This window comes from Copadichromis virginalis, linkage group LG7 (genome assembly GCF_057382275.1).
Source record: "Copadichromis virginalis isolate Kocher_CV1m ecotype Utaka linkage group LG7, C_Virginalis_male_GT1.1, whole genome shotgun sequence".
Lineage (NCBI taxonomy): Eukaryota > Metazoa > Chordata > Actinopteri > Cichliformes > Cichlidae > Copadichromis > Copadichromis virginalis.
The window spans coordinates 35,484,613-35,504,831 of NC_140624.1; the positions used below are offsets into that span (position 1 = coordinate 35,484,613).

General features: G+C 38.7%; 1 protein-coding gene across 2 annotated transcripts in view; it reads left to right on the forward strand.

Annotated features, from left to right (window-relative positions):
* The window catches only part of cacna1bb (calcium channel, voltage-dependent, N type, alpha 1B subunit, b), a 221,111-nt gene that overhangs the window by 171,866 nt on the left and 29,026 nt on the right, over positions 1–20,219 (forward strand). For both annotated transcript variants that reach the window (XM_085463201.1, XM_085463200.1), the window contains 9 exons: positions 3,137–3,233; positions 6,342–6,502; positions 6,625–6,762; positions 8,049–8,250; positions 8,736–8,900; positions 11,990–12,100; positions 13,754–13,837; positions 16,163–16,279; positions 17,016–17,081. In XM_085463201.1, the coding sequence (XP_085319327.1) occupies positions 3,137–3,233; positions 6,342–6,502; positions 6,625–6,762; positions 8,049–8,250; positions 8,736–8,900; positions 11,990–12,100; positions 13,754–13,837; positions 16,163–16,279; positions 17,016–17,081 (1,141 nt within the window). The remainder of the gene's footprint in view (positions 1–3,136; positions 3,234–6,341; positions 6,503–6,624; positions 6,763–8,048; positions 8,251–8,735; positions 8,901–11,989; positions 12,101–13,753; positions 13,838–16,162; positions 16,280–17,015; positions 17,082–20,219) is intronic.

The window sequence follows — 20,219 nt, forward strand, 5'->3', positions numbered from 1 at the left end:
GACAGGAATAAACCAAAAGTTTGAGTTCTTTACAGAACTCTTCATATAAAATGCACTCACCTGCCACTTTGTTAGGTATACCTGTTCAACTTCTAAATAAGTAACTATTCAGCCAATCACATGGCAATGACTCAGTGCATTGAGGGGTGTAGACATGATTGATACAACCTGCTAAACTTCAAACCAAGCATCAGAATGGGGGAAAATGTGATTTAAGTGACTGATCAACAGATATAATGAATGCTTATCTACTGGGATTTTACCATGCAGGCAGGGTTTACAGAGAATATTCTGGAAAAGATTAAATCTCCAGTGAACAGTAGTTTTCTGAGCAAAAATGCCTTATTGGTGTCAAAGGTCAGGGGAGAATGGCCACACTGCTACCAGGTTATAGAAAAGAAAGAGTAACACAAATATCCAGTTGTTACAACCAAGCAATGCAGAACAAGTTGATGCTTAAAGTACATGGGCTCCATGAGCAGAAGAACGCACCGCGGTAAATATAGTCTCAGGAAACTGAGACTATATATCCAAACGTTAGGCTGCTGGTGGTGTAACGGTGTGGGGGGATATCTTCTTGGTACCTTTTTTTTTTTTACACTTTACCAATTAAACACCACAGCCTACCCGAGTAATTTTGCTGACATTGTCCATGCCTTCTTGAGCACACACAGTGGTCAACAGGATAACACTCCATGTCACAAAACTCACATCATCTCCAACTGGTTTCTTGAACATTACACTGTACTGTACTCAAGTGGTCCTCTACAGCAGCGGTCCCCAACCCCCGGGCCTCAGACCGGTACCGGTCCGTGAGTCGTTTGGTACCGGGCTGCGAGAGTTGAGGCTCAGGTGTGAAATGTATGGTTTTCAGGGTTTTTATCGGTTTTCAGCGTTATTTTGTTATCGTTTTTATCATTAACTCGGTTTTCCTGGGTCTTTTCACGTGTGTTATGAATAAATATTCTTTTTTTCGGTACCAATACTAGTTTTATTTTGTTGTATTTATCCGCGACACCTCCGTGAAAATATTGTCGGGCATAAACCGGTCCGTGCCGCAAAAAAGGTTGGGGACCGCTGCTCTACAGCCACCAGATTACAATCCAGTAGAGCTTCTTTGGGATGTGGTAGAACAGGAGATATGCATGATGGATATACAGTTGACACCCACAATGCGTGTCACTAATTAATAAAAAATCCTTCACACTCAAACTATCCTTGGCCAGTGTCACTCTGTGAATGATGGCTCGACTGTATGTCATTATCATGATGGCTAGTTTTTAAACCCCCACACTTACTTCCCATAAATAGTGAGCAAAACGTGCAACGTCTGCAGTGACAGCAGTGGTTCCTGCAAAGAAACTGCCTCCTGCACCTGCGGCAGATTCTTTGTGCATTTACTGTAAAAATGTATGATTTTGTGTGTTATTAAACAGAAACAATGCTAATTTGTATTGTGGAAGAAGCATCGAAGGAAGCAATACCTGGAACAATTCACTACCAGACATAGTCCTTCAATGAAAACTTGAAGTATGGAATGAAAAGGGTGTAATTTCACTGTTGTGTGAATAGCTTTTGTTGTGGATTTTGAAGATGGAAAAAACAGACCAAAGGAAAGATTAAAGGAAAAGAAAACAAGAACAAAGGGAAAGAAAATGAAAAGAGGCTTAAAAAGGGGTTTGGAAGAAAATACATTATAACAGGAAACAGAAAAATAAACAGAAAATACACTGAAGCATGTAACAAACAAACAAAAAAGAAGGTCAGAATCTTCAAAGAAAGAAAATATTGAATGTCAGGAAGGTGTGGAGGGAAGGGATGACTGAATGATGGAATGAAGAAGCGGAGGGAGGGCAATAAGGAAGGAAAAAGGAAAAGGATTAAGAAAGGAAGGCAGGAAAGAAAGGAAGTGGTTTTAGAAACAAGATCAGGACAATGGGAAAAGATAATAGAAGGAAATAAGGTTAGAAGGAAGGAAAAAATAAAGATGGAAAGATAGAATAAGGAAAAGAAAGAATTAAGAAAGCTGGGGATGGACTACAACAAGGGGGAGAGAAGAAGGGGAGGAAGGAAGGAAAAGAAAAAGCGATGAAAGGAAGGATACGAGGTTTGGAAGAAAGAAAGGGCAGCAGGTTTCAGGGAAACAAGGAAGGAGGGGTGTTAGGACAAGGAAGGTAGAAAAGAAGATTTGAAGAAAAGAGGCATAGTAAGGAGTTATACTGGGAGGAAAGAAGGGCATTAAGAGAAGGGAGAGGAGGGAAAGACAACAAGGAAGAAGAATAAGTGAGAAAGGGAAGAAAGGTAGGAAGGGAAAGAAGCAATGAAAAGACAAAAAGGATGAAATAAAAGGAAGAAAGGAAGTAGATATAGAAACAAGGAGAGGAAGGAATGATGAAAAGACAGGAGGATAAGAAGGAAAGAAGGAAGGGGGAAGGTAGAAAGGAAACATGTCTTCCCAATGTGATGTTTATGTAAAGTTTGGTCAGAAGGTTCCTTTGTAAGTGCGCATGCGCCATTAGCGTGCTGCCTGCTGTAACCCCTAATTTCCTTCGGGATTAATAAAATATTCTGATTCTGAAATAAGGAAGAAAGGCAGAGAAATAGATAGGAAGGAAAGGAGCTAAGGAAAACTAGGAAGGAAAACTAGGAAGGAAGATGTGGGAACAGAAAAGAGAACATAATGAGTCTGTGAAGGTTCTCAGTCATCCAGGTCACCATAGTCAAAGGTGACCTGGATGACTGAGAAAAGCGTCAAAGTCCAGACGCTTTTCTTTGCAAGCTCCTTTGAGAACATAATGAGATTCACACATCTTAAAAGATGCGTGAAGTTGTAGGAATGAAAGAAAAAAAAAACAATAAAAAGAAAACAAAGCAGCCAAAGGGAAGATCAGAAAAAAGGAAAAGAAAGGGAGTAATTACAAAAGTATCTCGATAAGAAGAGAAGACTGGTGAAGCATGTTTCTGTAGAATAACATACCTCACTCACATGCATGTGTTCTACTAACAGAATATATGCATCCTACAATATAAACCTGGTGAAGTGCAGTCAGTTCTTGTTAATGCAGCCTGAGTTGAAAGGGTTTAGAGTGTCATTGCACTACATCACCCAGACTAACTGTACTCTCAATCTGCACAGAGGGACAAAAGGCAAGGACATCAACACTATCAAGTCCCTGAGGGTCCTCCGGGTCCTGCGGCCACTCAAGACCATTAAACGGCTGCCCAAACTGAAGGTACGGTAATCAAATCTGTCACAGATCGTTCTGTAAGTCTGTAAGAAAAACCAAAAACCCACAGAGCACCCAAACAGTCCCGATCCGCCACAATATGAAACAGGAAAATACCACCGTGTAATCCATTTATTTCAACAAAGCAACTGTATTCTAAATACCACCTTTTTAAACGGTAACTGTAACGGAATACAGTTACTCATATTTTGTATTTTAAATACGTAACGGCGGTACATGTATTCCGTTACTCCCCAACACTGTAGATAGACCTGCCACCGCACAGTTTAAACCGTTCTGAACATCGAAAGTCTACAAGAATCAGTGGAACAACACAACTAACACATTTGAATCCTGGTTTGTCTGTTGATCAGCTTGCTCTATTCAGCACTTCATGCCTCCTACTTATACACCCCTGACACATTCGTGCACACAATCGAGAGGCAGTCAAAGTCTCCAGAAACCTACTCTACCATATCAGACATGAAAAGTTTGATTTTTGCTTGATTTTTTGCTTAGATACTGAATTTTATATTCTGTGTCTTACACGCCTACAGTAGGCGAGTACTTGGTTCTCGAAGGAGTTTTGTGGCAATTAACAATGAAACACATACTTAATGCACTGTAACACATTACACTGATGATTTCTCATTGTTTAGCCAATGTTTTATGACTTATGCGATATATTTAATCATTTGGACGTGATTGCTGCATTTGCAGTGTTAATAGTTTGGCTTATTTGGTGCTCACTTACCTGTCAGCCTTGAGCTGGCAGCTATTCCTCTTTTGTTTGTGATGAATTGGCAATTATTTCAAATTGAGTTTGCAGAAACTGGGTTACCGCAGAAGTGAAGTCTGTTCTTCTCCATTTGTCTTCCATCTTCATTAAAATATGTTTAAATTGTGTGTTTCTAAAAAAGAAAATCACTTAATTTAAAGAAAAAAAGGTGGTGTTTTTTTATGTGGATTTACAAAAACTCCTAGGATTACATGTCCTCATTATTGGAGGTGTTGTGCTAATTATACTGAGCTTATGGAGAATTGATTACTGCAGAGAGTTTTGAAGATCTTTAAAATCAATAGTTAGAATTTATATAATATATTACCATGATGCAGCTATTATAAAGATATATATTATAAAGAATTACACTGGGAGCACAATGCTGTATAGAATCCTGTTTTCCTCAATTGTTGTCTCAGACACAGAAATGACAGCTTTCCTCTGCTGTGTGGACAAAAGTATATGTCAAAAGAGGAGAGATCTGATTGGGCTAATAAAAGTGAGATAATTGAGACAGATCGAAGGTGGCAGACAGACGCCCATCCAAAGCTCTTCTTGGATACTTAGGGAGAGTGGTTTGACAGGACAGGCTGGTTAAAGTACCTCTGTCTTCACTCTGGTTTAAGAGCAGCCTCGATGGGAGTCACTCAAGTAGCAGATATTCACTGGTTACATTGCATACATGTCAGAATGGATCGACAAAGCACTTCATCTCTCAAAGAGATCCCAGCACAAGCTGACAGAGATAGTGACAGGCACAGACTGCTGTTTGCAGGTGGGAGATGGGAAAGATATCTGGGTTTAGAACAAGGCTGACTGTGTCCGCAAAGTGGCCCTTCTAGATCAGCGGTCCCCAACCCCCGGGCCTCAGACCAGTACCGGTCCGTGAGTCGTTTGGTACCGGGCCGCGAGAGTTGAGGCTCAGGTGTGAAATGTATAGTTTTCAAGGGTTTTATCGGTTTTCAGCGTTATTTTGTTATCGTTTTTATCATTTACTCGGTTTTCCTTGGTCTTTTCACGTGTGTTATGAATAAATTTTCTTTTTTTCGGTACCGGTACTAGTTTTTTTTCGTTGTATTTATCCGCGACACCTTAAAGGCCGGTCCATGAAAATATTGTCGGGCATAAACCGGTCCGTGGCGCAAAAAAGGTTGGGGACCGCTGGTCTAGATTACAATTGATCCAGATTACTAGTGAGACTACAACAGCTTTTCATTCAGAAACAAAGCCATCTAATAGAAATCGTTGGTTTATGAATATAGTCTTTGTTTAAAGTGAATATGTCAGCATTACAAACAGAATTGAAATGTCATCCCAGTAGTGTGAATTTGTTTAGGTGATGTCTAGCAGACAGCTAGCAACTGTATCGTCCCCGTTTCTGCACCAACCTGCCCGTCAAAGCTGCTACATCTCTAATAATGCATCATTTTGAACTGTAAAATAATGTTTCAGCTGCTTCCTTATTCACAAGGGTTCACCACACAGGGTTTTTATACCAGGTGTCCTTCCTGATGCAACCTTACCCCTGTGGCGACCCCTTGTGGTTAAGCCAAAAATAGCACAACTTTAAATATTTATAAAATTTAAATTGTTTCATGAAGGAGTAAATAAAATATAGAAATAAAAACAGTTTTTTAGAATCAGCCTGTAAACATGTATTGTTCCTTTAAAGTCGGGCATTTTAACAGAGTCTCTGTGCACTGACTGTCTTTCGGAGGCAGCCTCAAGTGGCCATGAGAGGTACTGCATGTTGCTTGCCACTTTTGTGATGACTGGAGGTTACAGTCGGGAAGATACACATAAATACCTTACTATTAATTCAATCCAATTAGTTTAATTTCTATTCTATTCTCTTTATATAGTATCAATTTAAAAAAAACTGCATGCATTATGCTGTAAAGACCCTACAATGTTAGAATGAAATCGCAACAATCACATGACTCCCTATGAGCAAGCACTTGACAACAGTGGGAAGGAAAAACTCCCTTTTAACAGGAAGAAACCTCTCACAGAGGCAGCCATACAACGTAAAACACACAGAGAGTGAAAAGAGCCCTAATAATATGCTTTGTCAGAAAGGAAAGCTTGAAAGTTGTCTCGAGGTTGTCCGAATGCAAACTGGGAGCTGGTTCCATAATAAGGGGCCTGAAAGCTGAAGGCTCTGCCTCCCATTCTACTTTCAAATACTCTAGGAGTCACAAGTAGGCCTTGAGCCTGAGAGCAAAGCACTCTGTTAGGATAATAAGGTACTGTGAGGTCTTTAGATGTGACAGGCCTGATTAGTCAAGAACTTTACAGTTCTGTGTGTGTGTGCTTGTGTGTGTGTTTCTCAGGCTGTATTCGACTGCGTTGTAAACTCTCTGAAGAACGTCCTCAACATCCTCATCGTCTACATCCTCTTCATGTTCATCTTCGCTGTGATTGCTGTTCAGCTCTTTAAGGGGAAATTTTTCTACTGCAGTGACGAGTCCAAGACCCTGGAGAAAGACTGCAGGTACGTTTATATTACTGTTTTTATTACTGTTGTCTATTCTAACTACATCTTCCTCCTCCACTTTTTTTCTCCTTTTTTTGTCACATCTTTTCAACTAATTCTGTCTGCCTTCTTGCTTTCAGGGGTCAGTTTTTGGACTACGACAGGGATGAAGTAACGGCGAAGCCCAGAGTGTGGAAGAAGTATGAGTTTCACTATGATAACGTGCTGTGGGCTTTTCTAACACTCTTCACCGTCTCCACTGGAGAGGGCTGGCCAGTGTAAGTCAGGACAGCCTGCATATCATTTTCAGTAGCACCTAGATGGAGGTCCAAGTGGTTTTTTATCATTAAAGATATGAAACTAATAAATCTGATTAATTGGTGCAGAAAGAAATATTGCTCACATTTTTAGCTGACAATAAGTGCTTGAGTGTTGGAAACATTCGTGACTTTTTCAAGTTAAAATTTCCATTGGTGATTCATCCTGAAAGGCACTCATCACACCTGGAGCCAGATTGTACTGTGCAGTTTAAATGTACCTGATTTATCCCAGATGTAATTACTGTGCATTCTGTTAATATGCAATCAAGTTTCATTGCATAGATGTCAGTCTGTCATTCTGTGCCTAGAGGTAGAAACGCAAAATAATGTTGCCGTGGGGGTCTAAGTGTTAACGCCTTTGCTTGAGCTGAAGTACCACAAGCAGATTCATCGTTGTCTCTGTCAAAGGTCGTTGATGCCTGTTTGCTTTTTGGCATTTCATGTACTTACCTGAAAATGAAAAGTAGATTGCTAAACTGAGTGAGCTTGTCATGACAGCTGAAAATCACAGACTTTCTAACAAGCTGTGACAGCTCAGTAAGACCATAATCACAAGGAAGGACTCTTGATTGGTTTTATGCTAGTACATTGCACCTGTAGATACTGCAATATGAGTGATAGAGACACAGCCTTATAACGTTTTGTTCTTAACCTAAAAGCCTTGACCTAAAATGATAATGTATAAAAGAAAAAGAAAATAAATATTATTAATAAATTAAACAGAAGACGTGGAAGGAACCTCATCTGCTGACTAAAGGGTCACACATTTAAGGGTTGGACATAGGAAGCGCTGATGTTCGGCCGATAACAGATATTCTAAGCTCCAGTTGCCTAGGTAAACCTCCAATGTATTTACCATTTTTCTCATTGGTAGTCACTTCAATCGCTTGCCTCAAAGTGAAGGAAGGTTTTGTTGCTCAAAGTCGCTGAATGTCATTGACTTTCTATGGGTACTATATCCAATTGCTATGGTTACCACATCCAGTTGATTCAGTTGATGTGGATGTGCGTTTAGCCTCTGCTGGTATTGGTCAATTTTTCAAGGTTTCTGGGCGTAATCAGAATATTATCCTTTTCAAGATGGTTCTGTTTTATCTTTAAATGTGAAAATCTCTTCTGTTATTTTTCTTTTGATCCATTGGCCTGCAAGCAACCAAAACCTGCTCAAAATGCGTTGTTTAGTAAAACTTGGGAATAAATCTACATCAGTTTTGAAAATGATTTTAGTCTTTCCTTCTTTTTAGTGTCCTGAAGCACTCTGTGGATGCCACATATGAGGACCAGGGCCCCAGTCCAGGCTTTCGCATGGAGACATCTATCTTTTATGTGGTCTACTTTGTGGTGTTTCCTTTCTTCTTTGTCAACATATTCGTAGCTTTGATCATCATAACTTTTCAGGAGCAGGGAGACAAGGCCATGTCGGAATGTACATTGGAAAAGAATGAGGTGAGAGTGGAAAGTGAAGCACTTTATTGTGGGTTTTTTTTTTTCTTTTTTTGTGGGGGGTGTTCTGGGAAGAAGAAGAAAACACAAATTACAAAGACACTGGTAATTTCTTCAGAGACACTAGCACTCATGCCGATCCTCTTCTAAATGTCTCTTCTATGCAAATCACATTAAACATGACAATTCCCTGCTCTTAAAAAGAAAGCAGCAGGGCTTATCTTCTCACTCCCTTCATCTCTTCTTCACAGGGACTTTGTGAAAACCCTGCTGTTTTTTTTCTATGATGTATTGGCTAGTGATCAGAGAACTTTAATTTGTGGTATCTTCTTTTAACATTACAAAACACTTAGAAAAGCCCGTAGTGGTATGCCAGCTGTTGTTTATTTTAAAAACTTTGAATTCTTCTCTCTGATGAAAGATATAAAGTTGTTGCATCAGAGAGTTTTCTTACCCGATCTGTTTTGTTTTGTCTTTTCAACTCTCAGAGGGCTTGTATTGACTTTGCCATCAATGCCAAGCCGCTGACGAGATACATGCCAGAGAACAAGCAGTCCTTCCAGTACAAAATGTGGAAATTTGTGGTGTCGTCTCCTTTTGAGTATGCCATCATGACTTTGATCGCCCTCAACACCGTCGTGCTGATGATGAAGGTCGGTTTTTTCTCCCACTAATGAGGCATGTGACAGTTCCCTTCAGACACCTCTGAGGCAGAGAAAGTGGTGCATTGGTTCAGCGATAGTTATGGAGTTCCCAATTTGATACAACAGACTGTTGAAATATCAAAAAGGATTACAGGAGATGTTTTTATAAACGACCATTCAATCTTTTACTTTTAAAGGCAATAATGAAAACAACTGTGGTCTGGCATTAAGACGTACTGTTGTTAGCAACTGACTATTGACACTTTACATTACATTACTTTCTAGTTTGAGGCAAAAGAGCTTGTATTTTATCCATTTCCTTTACTCGTCTTCTAATTATTCAGGTAATCCGGGTTATCTCATCTGGTCTGAATGATTTTTTTCTGCCATTATGGAGCCATGGAAACTAACAATGAATCCTGATAAACCCTAAGTTTAGCTCTTGTTCACCTTCAAGGTCGTCTCTTTGGGAAGCTCTGAACTGCATCCTACATGGCTGTAATTTTCAGAAACCTGTCTGGAATGTCCATTCTTTTTTTTCTTTTTCTTTTTTTTTTTGCCTTTCCCGTTTGGTTCTTTAGCCATCAAAATTATTGTCTGAAGGCCGAGAAAGATGCCCCAAAAAAGAGAAAGCAAGCAAAACGAGGAAACACGATAAACACAGCACCATTGCAATAACCTAGATAAGTGTAAGTAACAGTAAATACTAAATATTGAATGTTCAAGACATGGTTCCTTGATCTTTTGGATATCACAGGTGTTTTCACTCTTTGCCTGGCCCTTCACCCAGGACCATTTTGCTTTGGGAGACCCTACCAGGGCTGACTCACTAGAACATGCAAAACCCTCCACCACAATGAGGTGGTGATCAGGGCTGGACTGGCCATCGGGCAGATCACGAGGATGCTTGTGATTTTTCGTTTTTATGGGCCGATGGGGTTTTATTTCTTTTCTTTTTTTAACGGTATAAATGAATGGTGGTGGATTGGCCAGTTGGTCATGATCGACTCTGGGCTGGACCAATTACAGCCGAGGAGGAGGAACCCAGCGGAGGTCGCGCTAAACAACAGCAGCACAGCACGTTTAAGCTTGATCAGCTGTTGTTAGAATTTATTTAATATTAATTTCTAGTATCAGCTGATGTTTGCTGGAGCCACAGCTGTAAAAGCTGCTGGTCATGATATAGTTTGGTTATCTGGTGAGAGGGAAACATGAAGATGAAACCAGGAGATGTCCTTACTGAATCATCAGAGCTGAACAGGTGATGGAGAAACAGGTTTACCTTTTAGGTGACATGGATGAGTTGAAGGGAAGCTATGAACTGTTTCTGAGAGACAAATAACACCAATATCCTTTTCTACGTAGCTGACAGCTGGTAACTGTGCAGGGGCGGGTCTCGGAAAGTTTTGCCAGGGGGCCAGGTAGGGCATTAACAGGGAGAGGGGGCACAAAGAAATACTTTTATTTCTTATTCTCATTTAAAATGTCTAGCTTTTAATAAATAATTATCTGAATCTTATAACCAAAGTTTTTATCTAATGTAAAATGTATAGAAATCCATGATTGTATTCAGTAAATATCAAGTCTAGTATATACCCTAGTAAGTTATAGTATTCTTTCCTTTGGGAAGGTACCATCTGTGCAGTCTGCAATTCTGTTGAAGAAAGATGTTGAATCTATTTAATTACTGGAGAAAAATCATAGATTTCTGTGCATTTGTTTTATACGTGCATTAAATTAAAATCAATTTTGTCAATTAAGCATCGAGGCAGAGGGTACGGGAATAGTTCCCTATTTTTTTTCTTTTCTTTTTTTGCTGGGAGTTGGCAACCCTATTAGTTAGGTATATGTATTTATAAATTAGGTTGTTTTATATTTTTGCTAAGTACTGTTTAGAATACCAGAATAGGGACCATGGCTCAGGGATTGGGAATCGCATCTGTAACCGGAAGGTCGCCGGTTCGATCCCTGGGCTCTCTGTCCTGGTCGTTGTGTCCTTGGGCAAGACACTTTACCCTACTTGCCTACTGGTGTTGGCCAGAGGGGCCGATGGCGCGATATGGCAGCCTCGCTTCTGTCAGTCTGCCCCAGGGCAGCTGTGGCTACAACTGTAGTTTGCCTCCACCAGTGTGTGAATGTGAGAGTGAATGAATAGTGGTATTGTAAAGCGCTTTGGGTGCTTTGAAAAGCGCTATATAAATCCAATCCATTATTATTATTATAAAGGCTTTATGGCTTTTCCTATAATACCATGGTGAGCCGGTCACTAGTCAAAATGCCCAGGCTGATTTTTTGTCCCAGTCCAGCCCTGGTGGTGATTCATGGAGGGAAACGTCAACTAAAAATGTAATTAAAATTTCCATGGAGACAAACTTAGGTGCTAGTGTTGGTGCCATATCACAGTCAATCCTCTGGGTACAAGCTGTTCCTAGTTATGTCCCCCCCCCCCCCCCCCCCCCCAAAGATCCTGATTATATGGTGATATCATAGAGCAAATATAAACAGAGCAGGACCATAAGAGGGTGATTAAAAAGGCATTTGAGAGGTGCACGACCTCATAGAGGAGATGGTTAGAATCTTGTTATGGGTTGAGTCCTGAAGCGTTTTGTTCCCAGTGAGTTCTATATTCAAAACCAAGCAGCAGCAATAGTTGATCATGTGCAGTCCTATTTTATCTCTATGATGCATGGCTAAAGAGGATTGTGGTGTCTTTATGGCAGTCTTGCATGAACTCTGCAGATACATACAATCCCATTTCAATGTCAGTGAAATCACATGCAGTTGCAATACAAGCCTTTTCTGATATGTAAGATGTTTAAAATTTAATAAGCCAGACCTGACAGATGCAGATGTCTCTGGTGGGTGGAAGCAGTCCAGAACAGAACAGGAGTGAATAAACATGAATAAAAAGGATCTGCATTGTTTTGGTGTTGCGTTTACAGCTGTAGTTTTCAGTATCATGTACAGAGGCTGTCTGATCCATGCATTAAGTGTGCAATAAATAACGTGAGTCAATTTTACACACATTTATTGTTAATATAATTAAAGATATTAAAGAGCAGATATTCAGTGTTTCGTGTTTCATCTTCTGCCCTCAGTTCTATGGCGCTCCAGATGTGTACGAGTCCATGCTGAAATACTTAAACATCGTCTTCACGGGCCTCTTCACACTCGAGTGCATCCTCAAAATTATTGCCTTCAATCCACTGGTGAGTTGTCTTTGTAAGTCTGTATACTGTGCTGTACTCTGCCAGCAGCTGTTGATGGTTTTGAAATGTTCCAGTTTACACTTAAAGGGTTAAGTGATTTGGTTCTTCTAAAGGTTGAGTTGATTTCAAGGTATCTTTTAGTCAGTGACAGTCTCACTTTAAGAAGACTGTATGGATCTTCTTAAAGTGCATTCATTTCAGAAAGAGGAAGAGTTAGCTAACAAAAAAAACAAAAGAGGGAGATAAACAGAAAGTGCACAAAGGAAATAAATCTCTCAATGTGGCGCCGTCTGGCCTCCAGCGAAGCATTTCATCTTAGGCTCTATTCCATTTGCGAGGCCCATTTATTAAATAGCTTTTCTCACACACCACTTACCTCCACCTGTTTAGCTGTTAAGCCCAGATGACTGCACTCACATCTGCCATTATAAATGCTCTGCTGCCACTGTAGCTCTTCAAAAAGCAGCTGCAGGACCTGGCAGCAGCCTCTGCCCCGAGGAACAGGATGACTGACCAGTCTGAAGAGCCTCAGAAGTTATGCAAACGATGTGCATTTAGCATTTATGTGTGTGAATGTGTGTAATGTAGGCACATATAAAGTTGATTTGTGTGCTCAGGGAGATGGCTAGTCTTTATTCTTTGAAGTGTGCTCATTTGAATACTTTTTGTGTGCCTCAACTTTGTATCTGTGTCTGCAACTTTTTCATATCTAGATCTGTATTAAAATTTGCCCACATATTCGTGCACAGGAGACTCGTTCAAATGAGGCAGTGTAGGGGGATGTTGCTGGAAAATGGATCATAGAATGTCTGCTTGGATTAGATGTCTTAGTATGAATTTGGGAAAATCACAGTGCTGCCAGTCTGGTCAGTTTATTAAAAAGATTAAATTAACTACATAAGAATAAAGGAATAGCTCAATAGTAATAATTTACGTAATCTATAATTAAACAGGTTTTTAAACTGGCATTAGAACTTGGTTTATTGTGGTTAGAGCAGGGAAAATTATATAATAGTCAACTTTGACATATCTATTAAAAGTTCAGTTATGGATTACAATTGTTCACATCTTTTGATAATCCTGAGCTCCCGATTTTTTATTATTAGATTAAAGCTAAATTTAATATCTTATACCTTTAGACCATATTTAGAGTAGAGTGTGGTAAGTCGTCAGTTACATCTAAAAACTGAATGGAGTGCAATGGACAGATACCTCCTTATTAGTGCTAAGCATCAGGGTATTTTCATTTTGTACAATAAATATACACAAATATAACGCAGCACAAACATACGCATACACTGATCAGAATGGAGTGCCCATATTTACTTTACAAATGACACCACAAACAAACACACACACATCCACCTACACAAACGCATTCACATTCACCAGACAGGTCAACCCAGTTAGTTTCATGTTTTATGGTTTTCCATGACATGTGTAAATATTGTAATACTCTCAGTTTATGACTGTGAATGTGAACAAGAGCCAACTTGTAAAGCCCTTTGAATGAAGGCTCTACAGTTTTTCATTTGAATGTACACTTGAAAGGGTGGAAAGCGTTTTAAAAGCAGTTGGTTATGACGAAGACACTGTATAAAATCTTTAAAGGTTAACTATAACATCCACTTTTCTTCTTTCTCTTTCTTTTAGAACTACCTGAAAGAGCCCTGGAATGTGTTTGACTTTGTGACTGTGATTGGAAGCATTACAGACATTTTGTGCACAGAGATAAATGTAAGAGTTACATTTCTCATCGCATGCACCCATGGGTCACTTCCTACATGGGTACAAAAATTCAGTGCTTGCTCATAGCTGTAGGATCACAACGGCAAAGCAGCAAAGCAGCATGCTGTGACACAGGAAGCAGATTTAGTCCAATCAGGGAAACTGTTATCACAATAATGGACTAATCAAAGTTAATATTTTGCTACAGTGGAAGTGATTTACTCTGGGCATGCAAGCGTTCAAATACTGTTATTATGATTAATCTATTTTCTATTTTTTTTTAATGTTTTTGTCTATAAAAAGCCAGAAAAAAAAGTTATGAAAAATACCCACCAAAGCAGCCTGGACTGTCAAAAACTCTGACAACCCAGACTGCTGATTTCACATTTTCTATTATTATTTTATTTTTTGGGGGGGGTGTTGTTGTTCAAAGTTTGAAAGTCCAACTGGCTCCCAACTGTCAATTACTCATTTAGTTGCTGTTCTGACTTTCGCTAAAATTTGAGCTGCTGTAGCATTAATTTGCATGTGTTTTTGCTTAATGTCAGAATTTTTTTTTCCAGCTTCAAAATCATCAGTGTGGATGTCATGCTTTGCTGTACTCTTAGTCTCAGTCCTCGAATCAGCCAAACAAGTCCATAGAAAAAAATATGACATCATAAAAATCTATACATGAAGCAAGGGAAGCCACACGACTTGAACATTAAACTTTACAGTCTTGAACATTTAGTTTCATATTTTTAATCACAGCAGATGCAAAGTATTTGTGCAGCTTGAGGACTGAGGCAGGATACTTTAGCTTTCTGTGTTGCAAAGTCAGCTTTTGTGTGACTTTCTCTTCCTGTGATCATTAGTCTTCTTCTCTGTTTCTCTCGCTGCTTTTTCCCCCCCACTGTTTTTCATCTTCTGCTGTGTCTTTCCTGGCGCCTGTGCCCTCACTCTGCCCCTTCTGTCACATCTGACACCTCTAGACGGTAAGTGGCTTTCCTTGTTGGCCACTGATTTTGTCAGTTCCCCCGTCACCGTGTGCTGTTCTCTTCCACGGCTTTAGTTTAAAGTGTCTAACTACACCTTGAATGTGAGATGATATAAATTAAGACCTTTTAAACCAATGTAGCATGAAATGTGTGCTTTAACAGTAATCAGACCTTCTACGGCAGTAACTGTTACATAAGCCCTTAATGTGAAAATGTACAGTTCAGTCAGATCCACTACAGTGAAAAGAACGTTGTTATTTCCATCAGCAGTAATTTATATTTGGCAGCCTGGCGTTTTTCTGGCACCTTTCTGACCTTCCATGTGCATACAGCCAAAGGCTGTGAGAGCAGCAGCAAAGCTCCCTGTACAAAACAACTGATTCAGTGTGAAAAGGAGGTGCGAAGGTGGAGGTGGGTTGCAAAGCGGTTTTCAGATGTGCAGCTACTGTAGGCAGTAACTTAAATAGCGTACATTTGCTTTGGCTTTAACAAAATCAGTTGATGTGCTTGGATTTGGGTTGAGCTATACTTCTTGGCCTGCCTTGTGTATGCTGTGTTCAGCTAATGTCATTTCATTCAGCTGGATCAGTTCTGAGCTACGAAAGGATCAATTAGGATTAGAGCTAATATAGTTTTGTACTTTCTAATTATTTTTTTATTTTTATTTTATTTTGACAGTTTGTTTTTAATTCAGTTTAGTTTCAGTTAGTTTTAATTTCAGTTTTAGTTTATTATAATAACCTTGTTAATATTAGTTTGTCTGTATTGCTTCTAGATTATATCAGATTTATCAGTATATCATCCCACTGATCCATCCAAGTATCCATTTTTTTACTTGCTTAATCAGTTCAGGGTTGCAGGAGGACTGAAACCTATCCTAAAAGATCATAGGATGGATGTCTAAGAGAGTAGTGGTTAAAAGTCTTTGGCAACCCCTCATTTCTTTGTATTCTGCTTCCAGGGAGACAGACATTCTTGTCAGTTTTAAAAGTGGCTTTGAGCAATAGTTTTGCAACCTTTCTGGAGTTCTCTCATAGTTCTTCTTTTGACTTTGGCTACTCTGTCACGCATTTTTAGTCCTTGTAACTGATTTTCAGGTTATTGATGCTAATTGTTATTTATTTATTTACTCTTTCTGCTATTAGATCAACTTGTACATGGTTAGTTTGGAGAACATTAAAATAGAGTTTTACTGTAAATCTCAGTACGCATTTTTTCCCTCTAGCAAAAACAAAACAAAAAAACCTGAAATCGTCTACAAAAATGTACTGCAGTATGCTACCAGCTTAATAAATTGTTAATAAAAATATCCTCAAATCTGTTACATAATAACAGATCATTTGTTTGTCTTTCCCAGAAAGAAAAAATCAACCTGAGTTTCCTGAGGCTGTTCAGAGCAGCTCGTCTCATCAAGCTTCTGCGACAAGGCTACACTATTCGCATCCTGCTGTGGACATTCGTTCAGTCGTTCAAGGTAAGGAAAAAACTGAGTAACATAGAAACATTATAAACATCCGAGTTAGAGTCTGAAGCATCTCGGTAAGTGTGTAAACTTGCAGAAAGAAACTGTAAATTTGGAAAGACACACGGGCTGGCAATCTGAGCCAGATTTATTTGCTCTTGCATGAAAGTATATCTCATACAATACAACTAGTGGAATAAAGGGCTCAAAAAACAGGCCTAGGCATGCTTTTTCCTGTTCAAATTGAACAAAATAGCTCTCAGCAGACAGCAGTTTAGATTTTCACACCGTGCCAGTTTTGTTCTCTAAATCCCCTGGGACAAGTTGAGTTAAATGTGGAGCGCTGGGGCCACAGCACAGGGAATTTATAGCAGCTTTAATGTCAGTGGTGAGAGCTTTTAAGCCCAATGAAAATGGACAGTAGCTTCAGAGTGTTAAAAGGTGGCTATTTAATTACAACAGATGTTCGCCGCCTTCTTGCAGCCATATAAATAGTTGGTTGAAAAGAATCAACCCAGCAGGTCAGGTTCGTTGCTCGGGTTCTTAAATAAATACTGTAAAATGTTAGAAGGGTGCTTGTTGCTCTGTAGAGAATCCGATTTATGAGTGTGTACGTGCATACAAACACAGAGGAAGAGATCAAAGAGGCGCTGTGCCCCATGTGTGTCTGGGTGTGTATAAAATGGATATTGTTGGTGCCATGCAGTATATGAGTGTGCTCAGACTGTATTCATGTGTATGCTTTCAGGCCCTGCCATATGTCTGCCTACTCATTGCCATGCTGTTCTTTATCTACGCCATCATAGGAATGCAGGTAAGTCATCATGTGCATAAAGCACATCTGAATTTCATGATTCGATGAAATATGCCTTCTGCAACGTGAAGATTTCCCAGTAGCCTATCAGTGAATGACCTGAGTGGGTGTGACTACACATTAGCTTGTGTTTAACTGGCATTTCACCATTTCTCTTAATTTGATGTCCAGTATAGTGATTGGCATCATTTTAACCAAATGCTCTGTATAAAAGATGGATGTATAGTAGCTACCAGGAATTTACCCGTTGGTTAGTGGATTCATTTTGTTTTATGGTCATTGCCATCTTGGTTTTTGAAGCCACAGTTGACTACATTTAGACCAGCGTGAATTTATCAGTCAGCAAGCCTGGTTAGCACTCATAGACTATATTGGGGAATCAGATACCATCTAATTAATGATAAGTGAAATACAAATTTAAAGCATTTCCTCCACTAAAACAGGTCCACAAACTTCCTAGACTGGCTTTTGGTGTAATTAACTGCACAGGAAGTAATTTTCAGAAATAGTTTATCTCACAGTGGGAAAATCCTTTTGTCACAGCAGTTAAAAACACACCAAACATATGATAAACACCTAAAATAAGTACATTGCAGCTTGATAAAACCAAATGTATAATTATTTTAACATGAAAAACTCCAAAAGCTCAAACCTCCAAAAAGAGAGCTCACTCGCTGAGCAGTATTTACTTTCAAGGGAAAAGTGTTGTATTTTATAGATATTAATTTTGCTTAGTTTGCTGCTTTTAAACTTGCTGTCAGAAGTTTCTAGTGCAGTAAAAAAAAAGAAAAGTACAAATTCCAGGTTTTTCTTATTTACTCTGTTGAAAGCCATTTTAATCTACCTGACATATAGTAAATCTCCTTGTTTACTAAAATTCACTGAAATGTTTAATAAAAAAAATATAAAGGGGAAAAAAAATTTAATCATAGTTTTTTTTTTTCTGTTGATTTATTTATTTTTAGTTATTTTAACATTATACATTAAACATTGAAATTGTTATGTATTTAAACAGTGACGCCATAGTATAGGAATGTGATTTTTATAATTTCCCTATAAAAACACTGTCAGTAAGAAACAGTTTTAAATAGCTCTATATAGAATTATTATCATTTTGATGTTTAGATCAGTCTATTGACTGATCTAAGCAGGGGTCAGAGGTCAAATGTTACATGATATTTTAAATCTTTACACACCGCGCTTGTAAGAACTTTGTAAGAGCTTTTTGTCCATTTTTAACCAATAAATCATCAATCAGTAAATCATTCAAGTAAGTCATTAACCCCACTCTACACTTCTACAAAGTTTGATCTGAATTCATCCAAAACTTCACACGCGGTATCGTGTTTACAGACAGAATGACACATGACCACTTTTGATGCTTCAAACCACTATTAAAAACCTCGTGGATGCAGGTGATGAGATTAAAACGACTCTTAACTGAAAATAAAACAATTGAATATTTCTAAGTCAACGAAGCAGAAGAAACAATAAAAAAACTTTCTTCCTAAATGTTCCAAAAAGTTCAAAGCAAATACCAGCTGACATTCAAATGGCTCAGTGTAACAGTGTGGCAAACAGTGCAGTGCAATGAAGTGATGTCGTGTGTGCTACAGTAAGTGTTATGACAGTGCAGGGCTGAGATAACCTGTTAGCATGAGAGAACAGATGAATCTCTGCTAGACAGATGTTTGGAACTACGCAGAGTTTTTGCTTCTTTATTTCTGCTCTAAAGTTTGACGATTTGAAATACTTGCATGTGGAAGTCAGTCACAAGGAACATCAAGGAACTGCAGTTTGTAACACTTCAGCGTGACACTTCATTTTTCAGCCACTGACGCTGCAGCTTGAATATAATTGATTAATAGTCGTTGTTGACTGCAGACTAACAGAACTTCTGTGCTGGATAAATGCTACCTTCCCAGATGTTTCCTGTGTTCTTTAAATTTAATGCATTTTGTCATGTACAGCAACCACAAGAAAAATGTGTCTGGCATTGCTATATGACTGTTTTCTACACTTTTGATACAGTCCTGGTAAAGATATTACATTATAAACTTAAGCACAGACTAAATGTGTTTTCAGAGTGGATTATTCTTTATTTTTGAGGAAGCTGATATAAAGGATTCCAATATGTTTTTCCTGAAAAAATGGATGGACAAGATGCTACCTGCATAGGTGACTGCTATCACGGGTCTCCTGGGTATAGCAGCTGGTGTTTATAGGTCAGCAGGATGGACTTGCCAAGAGGCAAATAAATATTTTAAAAAGGCCTCTGGGATGTTTTATTGGACTGACACCAGGATAACCATGAGTTATGACAGTTATCTACTCTCTTTGTGTCTGCCATTCAGTTCCAGTTCAGGTCAGAAATGGTTTCCTGGAACGACATTTGCATTAAACTATGCTGACATAGCATAAACGAGTAATGCTTGAGATAAATTATAAGCCTGTATCTGCACAATGTATGCAATAAGTAGTTGCAATGCACGCAACATTACACAGTTAATGACAGATAACGTATATACACAAAGAAGGAAAATTAGCTCTAGCTTTATTGGCTTACAAAAGCAGTTTGTACAAGGCCACAATATAATTATATTTCATATTCAAATTACATCCATAAACCACTGTTTATGGCATCCATTAGTACCTATTATATTCAGTGAAGAAACTTAACAAAGACAGAAAGGTCCACACTGGGAATTGTAAGTATACTGTTTATTGGCAGATTATAATTGAATGTGAAACACATTTTCAACATTTCTACAATGTGACAACAACTGGGGCATTTAATATAAATAATGCATTAAATATACGGAAAAGAGAGGGACATAGTTTTACATGTAAGTCTTACATAGCAATGTCACAGGTCTGAACACAGCAACTCAGTGTAGGGCGGGAAATGTATAATCTCCATCCAGCTGAGCCTTCTGCTGTGAAATCAGCCGAAGCCTCATGTGTTTATTTGACTTTGGGTTATAATTCATAAATCTCTTACCAAGTATATTTCTTACAGCTAATATTATAACACAGGTTTTTATAAAGGACCAGAGTAAGACTGAGAAAAAATGCTTTTCAACGACCTTGGTTTGTACTACAGGGGTTTCTTATAATTTAAATTATTGGGTTAAAAAC